At 36.5% G+C, this 25,644-nt stretch overlaps 1 protein-coding gene across 9 annotated transcripts in view; it reads right to left on the bottom strand.

Annotated features, from left to right (window-relative positions):
* Window positions 1-89: 89 nt before the first annotated feature.
* The window catches only part of LOC116165486 (aryl hydrocarbon receptor nuclear translocator homolog), an 88,775-nt gene continuing 63,220 nt past the window's right edge, over window positions 90-25,644 (bottom strand). For 3 of the 9 annotated variants that reach the window (XM_031479964.1, XM_031479966.1, XM_031479960.1), the window contains 6 exons: window positions 16,621-16,781; window positions 6,243-6,563; window positions 5,993-6,187; window positions 3,000-3,299; window positions 2,665-2,949; window positions 91-1,822 (listed from right to left, as the gene is read on the bottom strand). In XM_031479964.1, the coding sequence (XP_031335824.1) occupies window positions 1,341-1,822; window positions 2,665-2,949; window positions 3,000-3,299; window positions 5,993-6,187; window positions 6,243-6,563; window positions 16,621-16,781 (1,744 nt within the window). In that variant the 3' untranslated portion in view covers window positions 91-1,340. Of the gene's footprint in view, window positions 1,823-2,664; window positions 2,950-2,999; window positions 3,300-5,992; window positions 6,188-6,242; window positions 6,564-16,620; window positions 16,782-17,960; window positions 18,134-25,644 lie in introns of those variants that run through there. The other 6 variants (XM_031479965.1, XM_031479961.1, XM_031479969.1 and 3 more) reach the window with 4 other exon arrangements.

The raw sequence follows: 25,644 nt of genomic DNA, 5'->3' as shown, positions 1-25,644 counted from the left end.
CAAAGTAAGGCAAAAATATCTTGTTCAAGTATCTAACAAACACAGCATGTTTGTATTAAAAATAAAATGTATGTACATAAGAAAAACAGTATTTTTCTTCAAATTATTTATTGACTCCAATCGTAGCATTAAAATAGTCATTCCAAATTTTTAAACTTTTAACTTAAAGAAGTGCTTTGCGATTATACATATTAAAAGACCAATGTGACAAAGCTAAGGAAAATCACTTTTATTTAAATAATCAGTTACCGATTCAACGTTTTGAAAAATAATATTTTTACAGTTCATTTGAAATAAGTAATGTGCACACATTTGAATGTTAGCTTTTCAATTGCCACATTTTGCAAAGCACGAAAGGCCTTCATTTTCAGTTGCAGCAAAATTCAACTGGCTCAAATTTCCATTAACAAAACTTCACTAGGTATTTATTAAACAGGTTTATTTTAAATAAACCAAACTTTTTACAAAAAAATAGCAATTGTTCTCAAATGTTTGTGAATCGATTGATTGGCATTATATGCGTTATGTTTTTGCAATATACAGTATCTATACATTTCTTATACAATAAATGGTGTTATTTAGTTAAAATTAATAAGGTCATTTATGCAACCGTAAGTGTATATTGTTTAATAAACGTTTGCAGTGAAAGCTGCAGAATTGCTTATTTAATAATATACTGTTCTCAGGAGACATCTATTGTTGTGTTGAAATAGAAACAGAATCAAATAGTGTGGCCAACAAAAGTATGTAACAACACACTAATACAATGTGACTGCACAAACAAAATACATATTGCCTGCTGCAGAGGGCTAACTTGTTATCCCTATATGCCACATGGTGTCTTTGCAAGCACATCACTAAAGTGAAAGTCAAGATCTAACATACAAGGTATTCAATATTAACTGCTCTAAAAAATGCATGGGAGAGGACTCTTTACAAAACAAATCTCAAAAACTTACTGCAACACCATCTGATATTTAGTGAAAGAAACAACTGTGACTATTCAGTTAGCTCCGCTACCAGTCGTATTTTATCTGTGCCAATTGAAGAGTAAGTGAAATTTCGTTCTGCTGCAACGTGCATCGTTATCGTGATGAAAACAAAGAGGACTATATAGAGTACTTATTAGCAATACGCTAGTTACTTAAGTTATATAATCTGGACGCCACGATCATTACAGACAGCTCTTTTAGTTGTCCTGCGGGTGGGTTCTCTGTGCCATTACGTATGTCTGCACTTAACTTAAAAGCCACTTACCACCTTAGTATAAACACACACTAGTCACCTCCACTAAATTAATGGTTACATTCTTCACTGTCATAATAAATAATTGTCTAAAACTACTCGAACGTGGTGTTGAACATGTTCAGATCTTCGAAGGAGGTGGCGCCACCTTGATCTAACATTTGTAGCATGTCGGACAGTTCGTGCGGTTGCGGTTGTGGCGGTGGTCCGGAGCCGCTTGAACCAGCGCCGCCCGAATCTGAACCCTGACTCGACCCCTGCCAAGTCCACTGATAAGGCGTCGGCGCCGTGCCCGATCTACTTCCGCCGCTCAGCTGGGTATACGTAGGACCCGGAGAACGTGGACTGGGTTGGTTGTATTGATAACCCTCGGGCGCAGGTTGCGTCTGTCTTAAGCTCCAAGGCGATGCTGCCGGTGTCGGACTGGTCGTGTTGCCCTTTGCCAGTCGACCAAGTACAGTGTTACTGGCATTTGCGCTTGCTTGGGAGGGGGAACCATACGCTATGGGTGATGCGGTCGGCTCATAACTGCTATATACATTTTGCCCGCTATTTGGACGCGTTACTTGTTGTGGTGCTAGAAAAAATTAAAAGTTATTCGACGTAAATTAAGAACAATCAAAAAATCATTAAGATGCCCAGGGTGTCCCAGAATAAATGCCGACTATCTATATCTCAAAACGAAGGACTTGGAATATTTTGAAAATTTGACAAGGAAAGGATTCATGTAAAAGATTTTTAATGGTGCCAATTTGCTTATTTTAAATGGAACACCATATTATTGTATTTTTAAACTGTACGTAAAATTCTATACACATTTCATGTAAAATGAAATTTAGACGCTTTTTACATTTTAATTTTTTTCTCAAAAATGGCATTTGCAGCCAAAATTGCCAATTTTTTTAGTGACTACTTGACCTCTAATCTACAGCTCATATAAATATAGTGCTAGAGAAATAATGAATCTGAATTTATGCAGGCGTACTCAACATGTTTTGCCTGAGAATCTACATACAGGGTGTCTCATGATGAATGCCAGCAACCTATCAAGGCAGCGGTAGATAAAGCGCCTCCGCCCCATAAATCTTAAATGTTTAAGATTTGACAATTTAATAGTCAATTTTCTAACTGGGAAGTAAAACTGAATTTCAAAGGCGCACAAGAATAGATTTATTATTAAAATAGCAGAAGCGTTAATTTTGATGAAATTGATTTAAATTGTTTCTATAACTTTTTGTTTATTTAGATAGATCAATAGAATATTGTTGCGCAACAAAATGGCGCAAACAACGCAACTGTTTAAAGAGGCGTATAATTCGTGCCAAATTTGGCATAAACAACATTGCGCAAAATCTACCATTTTACGAAAAATTTTAGTCTAAGATCTCAAAACCTAAGAAATGAAGAGAATTCACTTACTTTGGATATGTGTCGATGGAAGCATGTGTGAATATATTGCCGTATCGCGCCGTTGCAGGCTGTAATCCAATCCCGGTTGCTGATACGTGACTTGTTCTGTACTTTCCGTTGTAATATCCCCAGCATGTAGAGGTTTCGCCGTCATGTTCGTGCAGACGATGTATTCCACGTCGTCCGTGTAGGGATTCAGAAATGCATAAGCTGAAGTACGTAACCATACCCACTCTCTGTTTTTCGCCCGAAATCGGTACATAACGGACAGTACTTGACCTTTAAGTTTGAGAACTGAAAATTAATGGTTATAAGGGCGCCTGGTAGAAAAATACGCGAAATACCTTGCTCGAAACTATCTTTCATATGAGTCTGATCTTCTGGATGGAAGAATTCGAAACAGCTTTTACCTAATAATTCCGGGGGAGAATATCCTAAGAGGCCCAGAACCCTCTGGTCTACAAAACTAAACTTTCCGTCCATGGAATGCCTCGAGATAAACTCCGCTGTACTATTTGAGCCCGTCAGATCGCTCGTATTTGGCGTCGATGTTACCTGCAGCCTACCGATAGCGACTAAACAGCAATGCGACGCGTGGAGTTCCTCTTCGGTTTGACGGTCTATTTGGACCCCTGTAAACATATCTAATATTTTTATTAGTTAGATTAGTCTTAAAACTTAATTTCAATTTGTTGTATGGATTAAATTAGAGTGCTGCTATTTGTAATATCCTCAGTAAACAGTTCTAAGAGATGTTCGTGCTTCCTCCTACTGTCAACTGTTTCTCGCCTTATACTGCCTCATTATAGACGCTTCACACACAACCAGAATTACTGGCTCTCTTTGAGAAGTAATGCCCACTACAAGACAAAAAGCAAGACTAGTCTAGAAATGGCGAGTGTGAAGCGATTATAATGATGCTGTTTAAGTTCAGACCTACGTACTTTGACCAAACTCCTTGTTAGTACTTTAACTGGTCACTATTGACGGCGCAGAAAGTGTATTAGAGTCCAGTGTAAGGTGTAAAAAACCATTCAACCCCTCATTCAACAAATTTCAATGACTGTCCTGAAGTTAGCAATAGCATCTCCATGTACAGAATTGTGATCAAATTCTGCTTGTAAAGTTAGCAATAAAATTCCAGAAGGGGGGGGGGGGTAGCTTTATACAGTTGGTGCCAACCGCCAACCAGTGTTGATTAACCTCATAATCACATATTAGTCGTTTTCATTGCTTTTTAATAATCTGATTTAAACAATATTTTTTCGGAAACTACCAGAGATCACGAATTTGCGATCTTGATTCGAGATTTCATTCACTACTTATAGCTCTGGCAACTGAGCTAAGAAAAATCTAGATGATTAATGTGCGCATGCGCAATGCCAACTTTCTTATTTATGGACATATTGCTTTGAAATTTTAACTAAAGTAGTAAAGACAAACATGTCGCATATTGTAAACATCAGGTGTGCGCCTGTGCAGACTGTGCAATTTGTGGACACATTTCTTTGAAATTTTAACCATAGATGCTTGTAGTAAAGGTAAAAAACATAGTTCACATAGCTATGGTCTTTTGGGAAACGCTGATCAATGCATGGAAAATGCGCTAGTTTCTCGCTTTAGGACGAAAACCTTTTTTTAAAATTTAATTCTTTGGTATTAAGGCCAAGTTTTATTGAATTTTTATAATAATTTGCAGGGCTTGATGATGTTTTAAAATATATATATTTGGGTCGTTATATACAATTAGAATACCCTGGCTGTGTTTCAATAAAAGTTGCTTCTCACACCAAAAAAAAACTAGATTTTTGCACTGCGTATAATTAATTAGAATCAGCTACTTGCAGGTAACGTCAGAATAGCGTCGTTTAATCAAAAACGAAAAATCTGATAGAATTCTATTACCAACTTCACAAGCAGAATTTGATCACAATTCTGTGGATGGGGATGCTATTGCTAACTTCACAGCATTTTTGAATGGGCTTGATATCAAGTAACTTTAATTCTTTGTTGTTTTGGTATAACAAAAATTGTCACCTAAAATGAAGAAAACCAAGTTCATTCAAATCCGTCAAGCGGTTATTTTTCCCAACCAAACTCTAAGTCTACACTTTTTGGGTCGACACTAGTCCCCCACCCAGTTTTTTTACATACTTATCTTTTTACACCTTGTATTGATAGAATCTTTTAAAACTTTAAAGTGCCAAAAGTTTCAAATGGACTAGGAGCGTTGATTTGAGTTTTCTTTACCAGGAGATCAGTGTCCTTGAGAATGTACAGTTGCACTTGCTAAAATCTGAGCCAGTATATGGTAGATTTTTGTCAACTCCGCCGCCGTGAAAATCGGGGCAAATCGGTAAAAAAAACTTCCTTCAATTAAGAATTGTTGTACAATAAAGGAAAAAAATTAAACTTAACCAATTATTGCGCATGCGCAACCCAACTTTTCTATTTGCGTAATCCTATTCTTTTATTTGTGAAAATAATTAAATAATATTTTGTATGTAGACACATCGAGTAAAAGTAAAACTAATGCTGATTCAAAAAATTTGTTTTACAAGCTCTGTCGAGCTGGTGGTACAGAATCAAACCCCTTAGTGTGTTGTGAAAATGATGGATGCGTGAAGATCTCGAGGATAGTTCGAGGATAGTACTAAACTTACAAACTTTCTTAAAAGTATAGCATTAGTATCTACTGAATTCAACTAACATTCCTTTGGCAAAATAAAAAGCGCGCGGTAGTGCCACCGGGGCCTTCAAAGTCCTTTATTTTTTTAAATTTTTATTGAGTAAATTACCAATTACTTACATTCCTGAAAATTTGGGACCCCTGAGAATTATTTTAGGAATTATAGCCGACTTCCTAACAGTGACGTTACTTCGCGATTTAGACCACACGCACCGAACCAATTATGTTAAGGTACTTGGCGGGCGCAAAAGATTACTTTAAAATTACGCACACTAAATTTGTACATTTGGGAACTCTTTCTTGACTTTCTAATGACTCAAAACCAATAAAGGTGTTGTTTTTTGAAACTGGCAAATCCTCTCAGAAAGTGCTTACTGATCAATGAGCTACATCAGCTATTTGACAATATGTTTCTTTGGAAGAAAATGCGCGTACGTCGACTTCAAAGACTTCCCGCAAAGTATTGAAGAGAAATTCCCACCCTCCACACGCACACTTTGTCAATTTTTTAAGTCTAAGGTCAACATTTCTTAAAAAATATGACAGCAAATAGTGACCTTTAGAGGTCCAGAGGAGCCATTTTGAGATTTTACACATATCAAACTTTGCAGATCAACATTAGCATAAAATTAAAAACGAAATATTCACCTGTGGGTGGCCAATTCTTGATGTACCCAGTACAGTGCACGACAGCATAATTTTGTCCATCACGGCTAGGTCCGAGACTGTTTCGTTGCTTGAGCCTATTCAGGTGTCCCACATTCATACTTTCCGCAGAAATATTACCTACTTTCATCCTGCATATAAAACCTCTACGTGATCCCATGCATAAGCGCATTGAAGCTGCAACACGAACGAGGTTGGCGTCGATTAAACAATTTTTGGAACGCTTACTTACCTTGATGTCCCTCTTTTTTGACGGTTCCCGTTTTTAAATCCAGAATCCGTCCCGTGTTCTGCGGCTCCTGCGTCGACAGTTGCTCCCGTACCTTCTCCACATCTTCGGGGTGTAAATTGTCATATATGCAAGAACCGAACCAATCGTTTTGCGAATAATTTAACACTGGGGCTACAGAGTCCGAAACATAAATAACTCTGCCCGTATCACAGCTTACAACAAAGAGAAATCCATCGGCCGCCTCTAATATTAGGTGCTTTAATTCTTGATCCGTTAAGAATGATGGTTTGTACGTTCCATCTGTACTGGTATTGCCTGTACCTGGAAAGTTGATGTTACTATTGCCGTAAATTCTTTTGGTTCACATTTAACTTTAATGGCAAGGAAATTTCCACATATTTGTGATTTGACTAATGTATGTTCCAAATGGTGGCCCATATTTTCATGACAAGATGGAGAAGTTTTCGCACACGTGAATTTTTTACATGTAGAGTTAGGTCAGGGAAATTGGCAACACAGCCAGGAACAGGATTGACCAATCCGCTTTAACAGAGCAGTACCATTCAAGGTTCCAGATTTTTCAAATTTTTCTGCCGTCTTCCGCTTTAAAAGCAGGAGGCATAGTATGTCTATGTATAAGCAGGAAGTATGGCGAATCCTGCTTCTAATGTGTTACTGAGTTCATATCTTTGGAACGGATGATGCTGCTGAGCTGCAATAAAAAGCAGATCAGGAGATTGGGAGATGTTGCAAGGTATTGCCAAATTCCCGACCGAGTCACGGCTGAGTTCCTAGATGTGAAGTCGCGTTTTACAAAAAAATTATAAAATGCTCGTTTTTAAATTAACCTCTTTGAGTTACTGATATTATTTCAGTAATTAGAAAAGGGCGTTTTTTATTTCGGGAAATCAAAATGTGTCATTTTAACTATTTAACATTCAGAATTCCTCTTGTCCAATAGACAACGTACTAAAATTGGTTGCGAATTGGTCGGCCGATTTTTTATGAGGTTCTAAGTGGTATGGATGTAAAGTAGATTACGAAATGAATTCGTTTTTATACGCATTTTTGCATAGTTATGAATAAATAATAATTTCCAGTTTCACACATACACATACACAATCTGAATGTAGGAAGTACATTTTCAAAAATTCGTTGCAATCGGAACTAGTAATTTTGAAAAACCTTATCCCAGACAATTTAACCCGCTTCAAATAAAACGTATTTTATTAGGTCCTTCGCAACAGTTAAGGCGCACCAGTAACTGACAAAGACGTGTAATTTAAGGAAAATGAAAAAAGAACCATTAAATGGACGTCCTTTATGCGGATAAACGGATTTAGGTTATGTACATTTTTTTTCTGTTATTTAAATAATAATAAGAGCATTAATCGTATGCTTCCTTCGAGTTGGTGTCTTGTGGCCCATAACTAACTAGATAACATCAGCTTGCCTTTCCAAGTACGAGCGAAGCTACCGAGAGATACCATAAACAGACCACCGTTACGAACAACTATAGAGAATAACTACGCAAATAAAACAACGAACGTTAAAAAATCGACGAAATACACAACAATTTTGAATTATGGCATCATCGGTCAGCCACGGCCATATAACCTTTTAAATGTAGATGCACAATACATACTCGCGAAAATAATAAAATGCGCAGATCGTGACTAAATGTTATGCTACTTACAATCTCGTATAATACGTTAAACGTTACTATTCCAAAAAGGTATTACAATTTTGTTGCCTTCTTTTCTTCCCATTCAATCACGATCGATACAATTTTCGGCCTCCCCCAGGTAAAACTGTGGAGATGACGGTGTTATTGTCTAATTGTATGCATTTTTGAAGTTGAAATAGCGCACAATGATCACGAACAATGGCGGAATTAAAAAAAATTGCTACACGGTTATCGAGAACAAAATTCTGTAATGGAATCCCCTGTATATTTTCAGATATTTATTTCGAAAGTAACACATATTTGATATATTCGGCATCTGTTATGGTAAAGGACTTATCTGAGGGAACTTAAATGCTACACCGTGTATATAGTTTTAATGTCAATCGCAACATTTGATATAATTGTCGATACTTTGCATATGAAAGTTAATACTGGAAGTAAAATATTTCCTTAATCGGATTTCCGAGAGGAGAAATATACGAAGCGTACATCCAAGAAACAAGAGAGGAATAGGATTGATTCGGGACGTGGAATGTTACAACCCTCTGCTTCAAGGTGGAAAATGAGAAAACCCAAAAAGAACTAATTTGGCCTTTATTAGTGTCAGGAAAGCGAAATGGGGTGGATGTGGAGTAGAAAAATGAGAGCATTTCACTTTGTGGAAATAAACAAGTTGTAAATCAGCATATGCATGATTAAAGCGCATTTTTGGTAATACAGGTCAGTATTTTATTAGCGAAGTTTAAAATTATCGATCTCACGAGTAATTTTGGCTGCGTTAAATAATTAATTTTATTTAATTTCAATTGACGGTACGTCTTCATTTTGTAAAACAAATCGCAAAGTAAATAATAAGTTTTTATACTGGTAGCGCTATCTAACGGTAAAATTATAGTACCTCCGAAACCCACATCGAAATTATTTTCTTCAATTATCGATCTCACAAGTAATCTAACTCAAAATAGACTAGTGCCTGCACATCTACACTATAGTAGAAAGCTTTTAGTGAAAATTTGAATTCTCTAGCTATTGTAGTTGTGGAGATCTAACGCGGACAGTCGGCCTGCCAGCAATGACGAATATAATAGCGTATTTTTTTCAAAAATGCGCTAAAAACGCACAAATGGAGTGGGATTTATGGTTAATAAGAACGTACAGTCATCAAAGTAATAAAGGACTGTGATAGAATGATACCAATGAAAGTAGATGCGATACTAAGAACAATATTAGTCATCCAGGTATACATGCCGACAACGGATCATGACGATGAAGAAATAGAACAAGATACGAAGAATCGCATACGATTTTCAGGAGGGGACTTAAATCGCTATTTTTTTGTTATTTGCGACATTTTCAAATAACTACATGCGAAATTAGATTACTCACTAGTAGGCGGGGGACACTTTGTAACCCGAAGGCCCAATCTTCAAATGAGTATAACTTTTGCTTGGAAAGATATTTTAAAAAACTCGACAATTTTGTTCCTTAACTCAACAAATTTCGTGGAATTCTCTCCATTTTCGTTGTCCGTCCAAGAATTGCAGTGGAACTCTTTTTTCGAATTTTCAAAAACTAATTCCAGATTGGTCATTTTCTTATTCAAAAACCCCAAATACCAGATTTCGTCGAAATCAGAATTTTTTCGAATCCCAAGTAAGGGTGCGCCCTTTTGTGGTAGGAATTTAAAAAAAAATTCTCTAAATTGGATAGGGCATACCCGAAAACCTATTCAAAGACAAAGACCCATCTTTGTAACTGTTATGGTTATGGAAAACCAAATTTCACCACTTTTTTGGGGGTGGCTCCCAAAGTAAACACGTGGGACCCTCGGTTTATTTGGAAAAAGTGCTTGTCTTGATCACCCCTATCAGCTAATGTGTTTTACATGCGGTCATGTAACACCCTATATAATATACTATTTGGGGGCCCAAAGTCGACTACCCCTCGAAGACGCGCGCCTGGAAAAATGTGACTTAAACAAAATTCCGTCAGGCATGAGTTTTGAAAACAACCGGACAAAAACTGTAGAAGATAGGAAAAAACTGTAAAATCACCACGTTAGTATAACACGCTCAAAGATGCTTCTCAGATGTCGCCGGTGACAGCGAAATTAAAAGCTATCTTAAATGCGCTAAAAAAATTGTAGCCGGCCAGGAGCTGATAAAAGAAAATAAGAAAGAAATAAAAGCGTGGAATGGAACACCAAGGACGGAAGAAAGTGCGGAGAAAGATCGGGAGAGAATAAAAATGGGCAAAGAATGCATCGGTTTCAGCAAGATGACAAGAATAAAGAAACCTTGGATAACAACAACAAATCAGATGGAGGAAAGCTAAACATTTAAGGACAGACGAAGGAAAACGATTGTACAGAAAATACTGAGCTAAGCAAAAAAAGGGTAAGGCAGGAACAGCATGGTTTGAAAAGGGATGTAGCGATGCGAACAACTCCGTAGCTATTATGGCGACCATTCTGAGACTGCGTCCACTAGATCTCCACGTGAGAGAGCAAGTCAATCTGGCATCCCTGCCTCTAAAAATAAGGAGCTGTTGAATAACAGAGGTACTGAGATGGGGTAGGTGGAACATGATGTTAGATTATCGCCATGCAAAGGACAACCTCGTAGCCTGGCGCGTTTTTGCACAGGAATATCAAGAGAGAACCGAGGTTGCTCGTGGGCATATTTGCTGGGCACTGCAAACTAAACAAACACGTCACCGTATGGGTTTGGTAGAGTCATGTTACATAGACGATGGCACACAATGTCCCGTTCTAGTCCAACTGAGACGATCCATGTTGCTGGGGGTATCCTGGTACGATTAGAGCCGCCTTTCAGAATTCTTAGGTTCGTGGGATCGCTTGGGTGACGTTAAGGAATCGAGCTCTTTTCGATTCTCTCGTGAGGTAAATCGAGGTCTTGTACTTTTAGTACTGGATTTTACAAAAACAACAAATGATAATGAATCTGGATTCTGGTTTACAATATGAGGGTGGACAGATTCCACGCCTACCTAGGCCTCAATTCGGGCTCTTTTGACCACCTCCCTGACTGGAGTCGCTCGATGTCTATTAACCTAGCAGAGCAAGGTCAGCAGAACACAATCAAACACATTGCATAATTAGGTGCTAATTAAGTGCAATATTCCCGGATTAAATGCTCCTTTTCTTTAAACATTATTACATGTTTTGCCAGGTCCATATGAGCACTATCTCAAAAAACCAAGAAAATGATAAGTGAACTAACTATAATTAGGCGCTAATTAGGTGCTAATTAAGTGCCCTATCCTCGAATTAAATGCTCCTTTTTTTAAAAATTATTACATGTTCTGCCAGGTCCATATGAACTCATCAGAGCACTACCTCAAAAAACCAAGAAAATGAAAAGTGAACTAACTATAATTAGGTGGTAATTAAGTGCCCTATCCCCGAATTAAATGCTCCTTTTTTTTTAAAAAATCACATGTTCTGCCAGGGGATAGGGCACTTAATTAGCAGCTAATTATACTAAGTTCACTTTTCATTTTCTTGGTTTTTTGAGGTAGTGCTCTGCTGAGTTCATATGAACCCGGCAGAACATACCTATAACTTTTTAAAAAAAGGAGCATTTAATTCGGGAATAGGGCACTTAATTAGCACCTAATTATGCAATATGTTTGATTGTGTTCTGCTGACCTTGCTCTGCTAGGTTAATGGACATCGAGCGACTCCAGTCAGGGAGGTGGCCAAAAGAGCCCGAATTGAGGCCTAGGTAGGCGTCGAATCTGTCCACCCTCATATTGTAAACCAGAATCCAGATTCATTATCATTTGTTGTTTTTATAAAATCCAGTACTAAAAGTACAAGACCTCGATTTACCTCACGAGAGAATCGAAAAGAGTTTATATTCATCTTCTCAACCATTAACGTACCGCAATCTACAATTAAATAATAAATAACCCGGTTTTCAAAAACTTCCTGTTCCAAGAAGAAAAATCCCATTAAGCCAAAGTACTAAATAAGGAAATTAAATAATTTGAACAATTTTATGAATCGAAATAAAAAAAAATCTGATGAGAGCTGAAAATCGTCCTAAAGTACCTAGTCTTGGCACCACATAAATGGTAGATGGGATTTGGAGGCGGTACAAACCAAATTGGTTGGTCCAATAATCTACATGTCTGCGGCCCCCTATTGAAATTCTTTAAATTTGAATTTGCGCAGCGAAATTAAAAATTTGTCTTAATTTAATATTAAATAACTATAACTGGTTTTTGTTGTTATGGGGGGCTGGGGACAGAGCCCTCAATTTGGCTGTAGTCGCATGACACCTATAATAAAAGTAATTGAATTAACGCTAAACACGTTCATTTTTTTGCTACGCACTATAAATTCTTTGATGCCAAAACCACGATGAATTAAAATACGTAATGAAACTTTGATGTGTCAATACAGTTTTATTAGACTGTCGTAAAATGCAAAAAAAACCGAGCTATTTTACATTGCAGAATGTACCTTTTACAAACGTACAAAAGATTATGTTATCGCGTAACGCGAGTTAGAAAAAATAAAAACAATTGAGCTGATATTTTACGGCATGTAGCAGTCATAGCTGGAAATAGTTTGCGCATATTATTACACGTTACTTTGTTGTAAGATGCAAGGTGTTCAAACGCGAAATTCTCAAAGAAAACGCAGTAGGAATTTGGACACAACTATAATATTGGCGTAGTAATTACCGAGTAATTTAAATGATTATACTTATGAAAATATATTCGGAATATTAATAATAGCTTCGCGTGCAGATTGCCCAATAATAAGCAGGTAGAATTGTAACTGTTCATGGAGAAACAACTACCATAACGCGAATAAATAAAGAAGCAACAGGGTAACCTTATTTCACGCCAACGAGTACGATGGACTGTGAAAAGTAAGCGGAATATGGCGATGTGTGATATGAAAAAATACCCTCCGTTACCCTATTCAGCCATTTTGAATTACTAGGAAAAATCGTCCATTGAATATAAATTGTAAGACAATAGCAAACGTCCGTTTTAAAACACGAAAGCGCCAGTTGAATATTAAATAAATCATTCCCATTCAAACGCAAAACAATTTGACAGACAAATAAGTCATGGCGAAAAAATTCCAAAATCCTCGACAGCAATGACGCATCGCTGGAAAAATCTACGTCATTTTCAAAATTTGCAGAAATTGATGATATTACGACAATTTAATCGAATAAAGTGCCGCTACTCGACTAAGAAAACGAACACGCCAATTAATATTACGTACGCTAATGAAATTTTGCATATTTTATGCACGAACACACCCGTGCATACTTAACAACAAATATACGATCTATGCGAATACAATTACGATTTAATGGCGTTACATTAGAAATACGCCCATAGTACGCGCGCTGAGCGATTCGTTTTTAAAAAATGCGAAACCCCGAAATGAGTACGTTCAAATTGACGGCAGATTGACGGGTTATGCCCCCGGCAATTTTTCTAATTCCTTCATTACATCAATTTTAGACCATCGAGCGGTCCCGCCCGTGAAATTATGTGATTATTTTTTGGGAATTTTAAATTTTTAAAACTCGAAACATTTTTCAACTATGGCACCGTGAAAGCTAACTCGGGAATTAGCATAGACATAGGCAAAAACCTAAGTATTTATCACAATAATTGACCTTCTTACGTTGGGACAATCTGTGTTCAATTAAAAGCTAATAAAGTGCTACACTGTAAGGCCTAAATTAGAGATTTACTGCACGTTTATTTTTAGAATAACAGCACGTCTTATGGCTTACATATGTACTCAGCAGACCAACACACTCCTAAGAGTAGTACAACAAAAGAGTAATTAGTATGTTCATTAATTGAGTGGCAAAATGTAGACCTCGTTTATCTTTGGAGTTACAGCATGTCCAAACAGGCTAGTAAGAAACAAAAAATAATTAGTGATTACTGATTAATTAAATATGCACTTAGAAAGCGCTAAGGCTCTACAAAATGGAGAATATTTGTGACTCTAAATTTTGAAGGCTAGTAAAAGCTTTTGAAGATATTTTTAACGGCTCATAAAACGCAGGTTTCCTACATACCTATATTTTTATATTTCTCTAAGATTCTTATGGACGTTTGGAAACTCTTATAGGCGAATGTTAAGCCCTTGAAAAGCACGGAGAAACCCTTAAAACTAGTAATGGGCCATAAGGTTCATCAAGAGATTGGGATATCCAAACCCGTTTAAACATTATACGTAATAGCTTGATTGCTAGGAACGTGTAAAAAAGCGATTTTAAAAACTCTAAATCAATCAAGAAGACTCCCCTTGATAGCTGCTATTGTGACAATACAAGTTTTACAACACTCTACAGGGTAATAATCGCTTATGCCTTTAAAAGCCTCTAAGCAGTTAGTTTCTTAGAGGCTCTCGGCGATTCTTTGAAAACAATTCAAAATTCTTACTTCAGAGTATTTTCCGGTAGACGCTTGAACATTCTAGTGTGAGTATATATATGCATATGAATGGATAAATCCTATATTTATGAGTGTTTGGCCATTGCAATCAACCCTTAAATATCACCAGTAAAGTTTGTACGCATAGGCTTTATTAGAAATAATTTTTAAACCTGGCCGATTTTCACAAGCGACAACGAATAATTGCAGATTAAGGGTGTTTGGGCACCAATTATACCAAATATTGCGATTGATATTAAATACCGCCTTCAAAGAAGCCTACGTTCTAAATGCCAAGTCTCTTGTCGACTGTAAAACATAAAGTCCTGTTTTTTCCTGTTCTGTTCCCGTGGAAATTTCGGAAAGTTTCGCGGGCACACGGAATTGATACGTTTGACAGCGTGTTGCATCGACAGGCGGGACATAGTAAATCCCATATAAATTTAGAGGTCCATTATTGGCTTCCCTAATAATTTTAGAGGAAAAATCTATTTAGGTTATTTGAAGAGCATTAAAATCCGCATCTAAAAGAATAACTTTCGATGTTTTTGATTAACCCCTTAACAAGATATTGCCAAAAATATTTTGCAATGTGTGATACTTGTCGATAACTATTTCCTTGATAATACCTATAAATACGGGGCGATCAGAAAGAAGAAATTACAAAATATGTTTGGCAATATCTCGTTAAGGGGTTAATCAAAAACATCGAAAGTTATTCTTTTAGATGAGGGGATGATTTATCCCGATTTAACTGCACGTGCATAAGCGAGACGCATTAGGTTGTAAATTTCTTTTGTCAGTTGCGGTAAACTTTGCGACTACCAGTTTCGTAATCTTATGTCACTTAATTAGTTTATATACAAGATGTTCCATTTATCTCGAGACAGTCGACAATTGCAGAAACTAACGGGGCTATCAAAAAATGATTGATATTCTTCATATGGAGGGGCCCATTTAAAGATGCTATGCACGTTTTCACATAACTGTCTCTTAAGGGTCAAGTGTGGGGTAACTTTATTTTTTCAAATAGAAACCTATACTTTTTATGGAATATTCTTATCCTACATCAGAAAATAATAGAAAACTTTTTTCCCTACACTTAGGTACCATTTTTTGAAGACGCTCTCCTATAAGCGCGATTTTTTTGCTTGAGCTAGGAAGCTGTTCTGTCGCACATTCTTTTAGAAAATATGTTCAAACCGAATTTCTTAAGTGAACCAATTATTCAAATATTGCAATTGATATTAAATCTATACACATCTTTCCTTAAATAACGCCAATAAAATTGATGCACGTTTAGAAATCATTTTTGCTTTAGAAAACGGCTTTCGAGGCAGACCACTAACAATATTTCTAAGAGATTTCATGAGTACACACGCTATTCAGTGCTTCCGTGCCAGATAAGGTACTAAAAATTACCAAAGATACCTAAAAATGTTAAATACCTACAAATCTACTAAAAATTGCTTATGCTACTGCGATAACACCGAAAATTTTAATGCGTCTTTGATTGATTTATTTAATTGGATAACACGTTTAAGTTGTGTGAAATTTGCAGGTGTGTCTTTTGTAAATTTCTTTATTACGTGGAAATACAAGTTTTCCCAAATCTGGAGTTGGGAACGTTTTAACGCGTTCTTAAAAACCATGTGTGGAAGAGGTGATCTCAACCTCTAAAATCGGCCAACCAAGTGGGTAATCAAGAGCGGTTTGTGAAGTCAAAATGTATCAGAGGTGGTACGCGACTAAAATTTATTCCAAAAACCAATATCGCTCAAGTAAAAAATCTCTTTACTTGGTTCAGTAAATAAGTTTTAAAGCACTTAAAACCACAAATTAGGTGGTAATTATTGGCAATGATGTTAATATATCATAATTCAAACGATAGGTTACGCATTCTTATAGTGGCACTAGCGTCTAGACGTAAAAGTCTAAACATTGATCATAAATTACAAAAAAATCCAATTAGTAAAGGAAATTGTTTAATAACCCGTTTGAATGCTGTGTAGTTAAAGCCACAATTATCACTTTCATAGGCTATTAATATCATTCACTTAGTTCGTTAATAACTGCAAACAAAAAACAAGCGCGGATGATTAAAGCTCGAATTCGGGCAAAATTAACCGTAGGCCATATTTACTTCCAAACCATAAAAGTTAATAGTCAATCATTTCATGCACAATTTGCTTTTGCGTTCGGATCCGAAACATTGTAAATACACGATCTTTTGAGTGGCGAACTTACCTCTAAGCGCTTTCATGTGTGCCACAGCCATGCGGAGTATCGTCAGCTTGTCAGGTTTCCGCGCCAGGGCGCTACACGTGGGAACCATGTCGGAAAGTTCGGTGATGTACGCCGTCATCTTGTTCCGCCTCCGCCGCTCAATTTCGCAATGGTTCTCCCTACAGTAAGTTGCAAAGAAAAACATCGGTAATTACAAAACCTCGAATCGGAAGCATGCACATAATAACCTTTCAATAATTATTAACACAAGTAAACAATTTCGACCCTTCGCCGTATAACTCTGGGGAAATCAAAATACGCGAAATATGTCGATAAAATTTCAATTTTCCAACTAAAATAAGTCACGTTTCCGCAACCTACCAAAGTCTGTCTTGTTTTCCACTGCTTGAGAACACTATGGGCTCAATATGCACACATCGCCAGAGGAAATGGAAAATTCAATTGAAACTTATAGCAAACTACCAGAGTAGCTTAGTAGATATTTTCGAAAATCTCCTCTATTCATTTACCAAAACTGAAAATCGGGTTAGTTTTTTATAAAAACGAGGGAGAGTACGCGATGCGGGAACACTCATGCGCCATTTAGTCCATTTAGAGAACCGACCAAAAGAGGTGATATTTTTGGATATTTTAATCAAATTTGAAAAAATGCGTGCTTGTCCGATCTTGTGTTTCCTTTATCGTACGACTACTACATAAGCCAAACAGAACGTCTCAACTATAACCCCGACGGAAATAGAAAGAGGTAGGGGTGGAAAATACAACTACAGCTTTTAAGAGCTATTCGAAAGTTCGTAACTTTCTGCATTGATGAAGAATGCTGGGAGAAAAGTACATAATTTTGGAAAATGCTGCAATTATCTATTTATGTCGAACTTGCCATTGCTACAGACCTTTTTTTGTAGATTTAGGGTGCAACTAGGATGCCATTTGCTTTAAAACAGGGTTTCCTAACATTTATCTCATTAGCGAATTGGATAATCCTGAATCCTGTAATCAAGTAATATCAGGAATAGACAATGAGATTGTTCAATTCCAATAATAAATTCATCCCTGTTAAACGTCTTCGAGTAAATTAGACAGCTGAATTCGATTTGTGAAATTAGTTAAAATTCGAAACAAAAAACAGACTGCGTGTTATACAAAAGGTATAGGTAGTTGGATTACACGCAATATAATTTTCGTCCAATTACTATAACTACATCAAAAAAACAAAACTTATAATTTCGCCCCGATCGCCGAAGAGATTGAACCACTATTTACGATTAGAAACATATTGACGTCCCCGCGTTACTAATTAGTTAATTAGCGTAAAGGGAGATATAGCCGTTCAATTTTACCTTGGAAAAGGTGCCTTTTGAGCAGATTATCCTATCCAATAAAACAAAGTTCTGCTCAATCACTACTTCCTCTGTCGCACCTGACCAACGTTTATACTCATTACGGCATCGGGGCGAAGAGAGACAAAAACATTTATTACACGACCCACTGAAATATTGACGAGCTCTTAGCAAAATTGGACCCGCCAGGAATTAATTGTGCCACATTGGAAATTGAGGTTGAGATTTACTGTATCTGAACTTGAAATTTACAATTCAAAGGTTAAGTATCGATGGCAGTGACCTCTATAGGTATATTTGTGAGCTATAAAATATTTTTATTATGCATAAATTCTTTGTCGTTAGACCTTAATTGACCATAAACTGGGAATGAAAAAATTGCCCATTTATGTATGTGTAGAGTTACGGCCGTTTTATATATAGAGCGGATCTGCAATAGACAGTAGCATTTTACGTGCAACTTTCTGGACAAGTGGTTCAGAAACAGAACAGCGAACAGAAGTACGTCAATATCTTCTAAAACCGAACAGACAGACGGATGCACTTTGCAAACACCTCTTGCAGCTTCGTTAATTTGGTATTCACTCTGTACCGCCCATGTAAAAAAGGTTAAAAATATAAACAAACAGTCGGCTGTGGTTCATACGATTAACTTTTTCTTAAAGAAATTGGCCTATATAGTATATACGTTCGCAAATCAACAAAACACTTTTCTATGTGCTGAGATCTCGGCCCGATGAACCAAACCCTTTTAATGCCACTTTTTTTTATTCTTCAAAAATGTCTAACATAATTTCCCTAAAAAAAGTTGAAAACTATGATGTGAAAGAGAACGAGTGCATCTACCATTAACGCATTTCGAGAAGACCACCCCTTCGCAATAATTTACCCTGTATGTTTACCTAAAATGAGAGTTTATGATTTTGGACTTTCTGCTCTTCCGTCCGTCCGTCCGTCTGAGGACACGATAACTCACTAACGGTTTCGAATTCTCCAATTCTGTTTTTAGCAATAGGGAGGTACACAATGGTCAAGGGAGTAATTGATTAAATCTTGGTCAATATTCGCCAACCGGAAGTGACTTTGACGCCCGTTGTCTATATTGGTGCAGTTTCTTCCTTGGCTTTTTATTTTACATTTTCATGAGTCCACCCCTTGGATACCAACAGGTAAAATTTTGTGATAATCTACCCTGTACTTGAGCTCGAATGTTTACGTAAAATTATAAACTTGTTCTTAGATTAGATTTTGTATAATAACCTTTCATTAAAATTCTGTGAATCCCATAATCCACTCACTCCTTCTTTACCTTTTAATTTTACATTTTCACGAGTCCAACCCCTGGAACACCAACAGGTAAAATTTTGTGACCTACTCTGTGTTTGACCCCAAATTGTTACGTAACATGATACATTCGTTCGTGGAGTAAATTTTGAACAACAACCTTTATTAAAATTATGTCAATCCCATAATCACTTCCCCCGGTATTCTTTCCTTGACCTTGTATTTTACATTTTCATGAGTCCACCCCTTGGACACCAACAAGTAAAATTATAAATTCGTTGTTATAGTAAATTTTGTGTAAAACCCACTCATTAAAATCCTGTGAATCCCACAATCACTCACCCCCGTATTCCTTCCTTGACTTTTTAATTCACATTTTCATGAGTCTGTCCCTTGAACACGAATGTGTAAAATGTTGTGATAATCTACCCTGTATTTGAAACAGGACCGTAGCCAAAGGGGAACAAGAGCGAAGCCACCCACTTTGCCCGCTCTTATAATATGACACAATATAGCGTTTGTGTATAAATTATTTGCTCTGTATAGGGTGGCCAAAATTTGGTTGTTAGTATGGGACAATTCGTAAACATGATAGAAAAAAAGAAAGAAAGAAATGTGTTTATTACAAATGATTGTTGTATAATCTACCGTTTTCAAAATAAGTCAAGATTCAAGCTATTCAAAAAAATTCAAAACAAATTTAAAAGATTAAAAAAATTCAAATGATTCAATAAAATATAAAAAATTTCACAATTATTAATTTTTTTTATTTTTAATCTTTTTGAATTGAATCCATTTCAAAATATGGGGTTAGATCCGATAACTTTTTTATCTGACCCCGCATACTTATTTTGAAAACTTTATTAAAAAAAGTTATAGACTTTTATCTAAAAACCGAAATGCGACCTTTGCACATAAGTCAAAAAGCGAGTTAAAAACCAAAGAGTGTAGACCAGTTTTGTTTTCAACATCGAGTTTATCCCAAATGTTTTCAAAATTTTATATGATCAAAAGAAAGCTTTTTAAAAAAAACGTACGAGCTATATGTTCCTCAACTGCTGTGAGTGATCTTCATTTTCAACAGTGAGAGTGTATTTGATCTCAATTATTTGTAGACTAATAAATTCATTCTTATAGTAAATTTGGTATAAGAACCACTGATTAAAATGCTGTCAATCCCATATTCACTCACCCCCGTATTCCTTCCTTGATTTTTTAATTTACATTTTCATCAGTCCACCCCTTGGAGACGTACAAGTACAATTTTTTGATAATATACCCAGTATTTGAGCCAGAGACGTGGCCAGATGGGAGAAAGCGAGCGGTCAAATCTTAATATGACACAATATAGCATCCTCATAAATAATCAAATATAACAAAAGCTGCTTGGTATTCGAAATTATGTCTATTAAAATTGAACAATTTCACGTTTGGGTATAAATTATTTTCTCCGTATACGGTTGTCAAATTGGGTCTTTAGTATGTTGAAATCAAACTGACATAGAGTCTTTTGTTTTCGTTGCATTTTTCGATTTTTAGATAAAAACCTACAATTTCTTCGTTTATTAAGTTATTGGAAATGTGTTTGTTACAAATGACTGTTGCAATGATCTACCGTTTCCAAAAGAAGTATATGGGGCCAAGTAAAAAAGTTATCGGACCCAACTTCATGTTTTTATTGGAACACCCTGTATATTTTAATCTAAATACACAGCATACTAAATTTTCTTTTCAAATCTATAGCACACCAGGGATGATATTAAACAAAGATTCAAGCGATTCAAAAAAAATTCAAAAAGTACAAAAACATTTCACAATTTTTTAATTTTTTTTAAATTGAATCCATTTCAAAAATTAGGTTAGCTCAGATAAGTTTTTACCTAACATTAAAAAAAGAAAAAGGCTTTTATCTAAAAATCGAAAAATGTTACCTTTGCCCGTAACTCAAAAACAAAAGACTGTACGCCAGTTCGGATTTCAATATCGAGTTTATCTCAAAATGTTTTCAAAATCTTATATGATCATAAGGAAGCCAGATCTCAATGCTCGTCAGTCCGCTTGTCTGTGCACTCATTTGCAGCCAAACCACTGAACCGAAAGTAACTGAAGTTAGCACACGTGTTCTTAGGCGAAAGATGAACAACTGAAAAACTTTCGAAAAAGTGCGTACTTTTTATTCCGTTTTGCTACTATGCGAACTGTATTTTCCAAGAAAAACGAATTTCTACAGCGGGTGGTACTTGCGCGGGACACGGCAATTTATCATTTCGGCCGCCCGCTCTGTAGATTTATTCGTACGCCCTTGGTAATCAATCTGGCCCTGATTTTTGAGGCTAAATAAATAAATTCATTCTTGGAGTAAATTTTTCGTTCATTAAAATTCTTGAATCCGATAGTCACTCACCTCCGTATTCTTTCTTGGCTTTGTATTTTACATCCAGTCCCTGGACACCAACACGTAAAATTTTGTAATAATCTACCCTGTATTTGAGCCTCATTTTTAGCGCATTTATTTGTAAAAAGGTAGCTTTTAATTTCACTTTGGTCGGCTAGCTGGCAGGCACCAAATGAGGGCCCGCAGAAGAACGCTTGTAGAAATACGAAGAGTGTGCGTGTACCTACCGGACCGTGTAATTATATAATGTGGGGTCAGCGACATCTGGGCGCCATTCCCGAGCGTGGTTTACTACCGTGGTGATTTAGTTTTTCCTATCTTATTCTACAGTTTTGCTCCGATTGTTTTCAGATTGGTGTCGCGGATCTTGTGTGACGGAATTTTGTTTTTTTTTTCCTAGGGGCGAAATTAACTACCCTTTGCAAGGCGCGCGTCTTCGCAGGATAATCGACTTCGGGCGCCCAAAAGTTACCTTCCGCTGCAAATTTTGTCATGCGGTTTAAAGTTTCTCAAAGTTCGAATGGCGATCTCTCTATATCTTCGAGTCGCTAAGAGAAGTGCCCAAAAATTGAGTCTCTCAGCTAGCTGTTTTTAAAGATAGACTTGTGGTTTTCGCGGCCCATTTTTTTGTGAAACTATTAATACCACAAACAGAACTTAGCGTTAGCGAATGTGGATCTCCTTGGAGCAGCCCTCTCTACGTGATTGATATTGTAAATAGCGAACATTATAACAATTCTGTGTGTAGCTTTTCTATGTAGCTGAACCGGAAATTAACATAAATATTTTTAAAAAAACCAGAATTAATCCATAAAAGATACGTTTGTTTCTGAGATACAGGGCGAAAACGAAAAATTCGAAAGATAGAAAAAAGGTAAAAACTTTTGGAGCTACGTATCTGAGAATTGACCCAAAGTTTGTATTTTTTAGATACAACACCCTCTGTATCTTAACGTCATATTTTAAAATTCTTTTTCCGGTTATATTGATGTATTACAGCCTATATTTTTTATATAAGTAATTATATATTAATATATTATATCATATTTTTCAAAATGTTTAAATGACGCCTTTCTACCGTCAGCCATTTTTTTTATTGGTATCGGCTGCCTCGATACAATAAACAAAACAAACCCTCCATGAATCCATGGTCTACATATTTAAAAACAGGAAAAAAATGGTTTTATTGATTTTGTAAAAAAACTGTAGGTAAGTTGTTATATATCCATGTAATCAGGAAAAGGAATGCACAAAAATAGGACACACGGTACATTTTCTCGAGCGCGTACTAATGATTCGTTTTATTGTAGTACTTTGGATCGCCATAGGGGCGGTCGTACTAAAGTTAACTTTTTTAAGTGCACTAAAAGAAAGCCCTATTCATTCTCTATGCACTGATAAAAATAGGTTGCCATGACTACAACCGTTTTCAAGTAATCAATTATCAAGGTACCATCTGCATCCGCTATTTTTTTTCTTAGTCAAAATAACTTAAAAACCATAAATGGCAGATATCGACATATGGGAATCAAAAGAACTGAAATTTCACGTAGACTCTAAAAATCCAATAAAACCACTAAACTTCCAAGATATGGATTCTCTGTGACCAAGACCCAAAGTCTTTTAGCCTACGATTATTGCTCGTCTTTTTTATTCAGTTTTTATGGTAACAAAACAAGATCCGTAGGCGAACAGTACACTTTCTTGTGTACTTAATACAGATCATATACATTCATTCATGGGTTCAGATCTCAGCACCGAAGTTTCACAAACAGGATTTGAAAACAAAGAAATGCCACTTATTCATAATCACCTTAAAATCATACTATTGTTCTTATATGCAAAGAATTAATGTGTATCTTAGAACTACATACTTTATGGTCTGCGTCCGGCAAATTCCAATCACAAAAAAAATAAAGTATCGGTGCGCGACAATTCTAGAAAAAATCTTAATTATGTCATTAATCACCAGAACCACTTTTAACGAAAGTCTCTATTCCGCATTCGTGCAGAACCTGCGGTTAATAATTTGTTTATCGACCATTAATATTCGTTAACGAGATTTGTGCGGGTTCAATTGCTTAAAAGATCTATGGAAGGAAGGCACGTGAACTATGCAACAGATAAACTACATTTATTGGAAGTATGGCTTTTAAAGTAACGGCGTCTAATGCCGCTCCATTAATAACAAAGGTAACGCACAGAGGGGACCGACGTCTACGTTTTTGTTTTCCGTGACGGAATTTGTTGTAATGAACTTTGTCGCAAAATGAAAGGTTTCGTGCGACCTCGATTTGGGCTTTTCGACCATAGAGAAACGGAAAATACAGCCGAAAGCCCTCGTTTTTCCTTCTGTTCAACAGCAGTGTTGTAATTCTGTATAAGTCCATGCGAATATCTTCCGGTTTGGAGGCGAAGAGCGTTTTTTTTCCAGAAAGGGAGGCTCATAAGAAAGGCTACCAGGCTGTCAGTGACGGACATTATTACTATAGAAAATTCTTATAGGCCTTCCTTACGTACGGGCATACTCCGATCTGTCGCACTCTGTATCCTATTCCAAAATGGTGTGATTTGTACGGAACTTTGCAACTTACTGGAGCTGTGCCAAAATCTCAATCGAGAATTGGGAAAATCGTCAACCGATACCTTCATATTCGTTTGAGGGTGATAAAGTGATCGCAGCCAGTATGGCCACTCAAATTTAGACACAGGCGGCGTATGGAGAGGGTCCTCCGCTCCTTACCTTAAAGTATATATCTCTCCCTTGTCAGAGTGAGGAAAACGATGGAGGTGATCAACCAGGAGAAAGTGTTGCCGGATTTTAAAATGGTTTTTCTCGAAAACTAAACCATCTTTATCTTTTCATAGGAATTTTGTATCTTTTTTTATAAAATCAGAAACGTCATACACCAAAAAAACTGTATTAGTTCCAACTATCTCTATGACGTGCTGTTACCGCATTACCGAAGAAATGCAAATTTTGGGAACGTTTTGATAGTAGCGCTCACTGGAAACATGTTGAAGCCTCACCTTATTTGAAAAATGCATTTTGTTGTTCCTACCCAATTTTATTCAAGCATGCCCTGTTACACCCTGTTGACGTTAAGTCAAATCATGGAGGTTGGAACCGCTGCTTATCGCAAAACATTTCCGGATTCAACGACAATTTCATTTTAAAAAAATGCGCTTAAAACTTAACATTCCGTTCCAAAATTACACCCCCGTTTAGGGGTTCATCATCATTCTTCTAACAATTTTACATCCTTTTTTTATACAAAATCAAAAACGAAAAAACTAGGTAATTATTAGAAAGTGAACACAAAACCTTCCCCATAACACTTGGAATAATCGAGTTCAACAGAGATTGGACACCAAAATTAATATGGATCACCGATCAACTCTTGTCCACTCCTACATTAAGCTTATTCCAAGTGTATGGGGAAGGTTTTGTGTTCACTTTCTAATAATTATCATACAACCCCATTTCGAGTTCAACAGAGATTGGACACCAAAATTACTATTTTTTATTCCATCCCATAAATATTTTGCTAACTATCCCCTTATTGAATCTTTGTAACCTCTATCTTCACCCTCTGTTGTATTTGTGCTCATTTTCCAACTTTTCTTTTCTCCTCTTTTCGATCTCGATCGCCTGTGCGTATCCAATTCTTTCATAATATTTTCCTCTTCCCACATTCCTTTTGCATTAATTCTGGTCGTTCAAGTATTCTTTTACCAATTAGCTTTCTTTTTTACACCTTTCCTCGAACCTTACCGCCCTGCATCCCGACGCTATCTCCTCTCCATTTTTGTTTTTCCTCCAATATACAATTTGGTGTCCTTCTGTTTAGCCCTAATACACATTTATAAACCTTTGTATTCCTTCCAGTTCATCCCATTCTTTCCAGCCCCACATCACCGTTTCGTACGTGAGCACCCCTCTCACCATTCTCCCCTTTTCCTTCCACTCTTATCATCGACTTTTCTACATTTAACCCCATTTCT

This window comes from Photinus pyralis, unplaced genomic scaffold, assembly GCF_008802855.1.
Source record: "Photinus pyralis isolate 1611_PpyrPB1 unplaced genomic scaffold, Ppyr1.3 Ppyr1.4_LG3a, whole genome shotgun sequence".
NCBI lineage: Eukaryota > Metazoa > Arthropoda > Insecta > Coleoptera > Lampyridae > Photinus > Photinus pyralis.
Note: the sequence above shows the minus strand (reverse complement) of the source record. Positions and strands in the feature narration are given on the sequence as shown.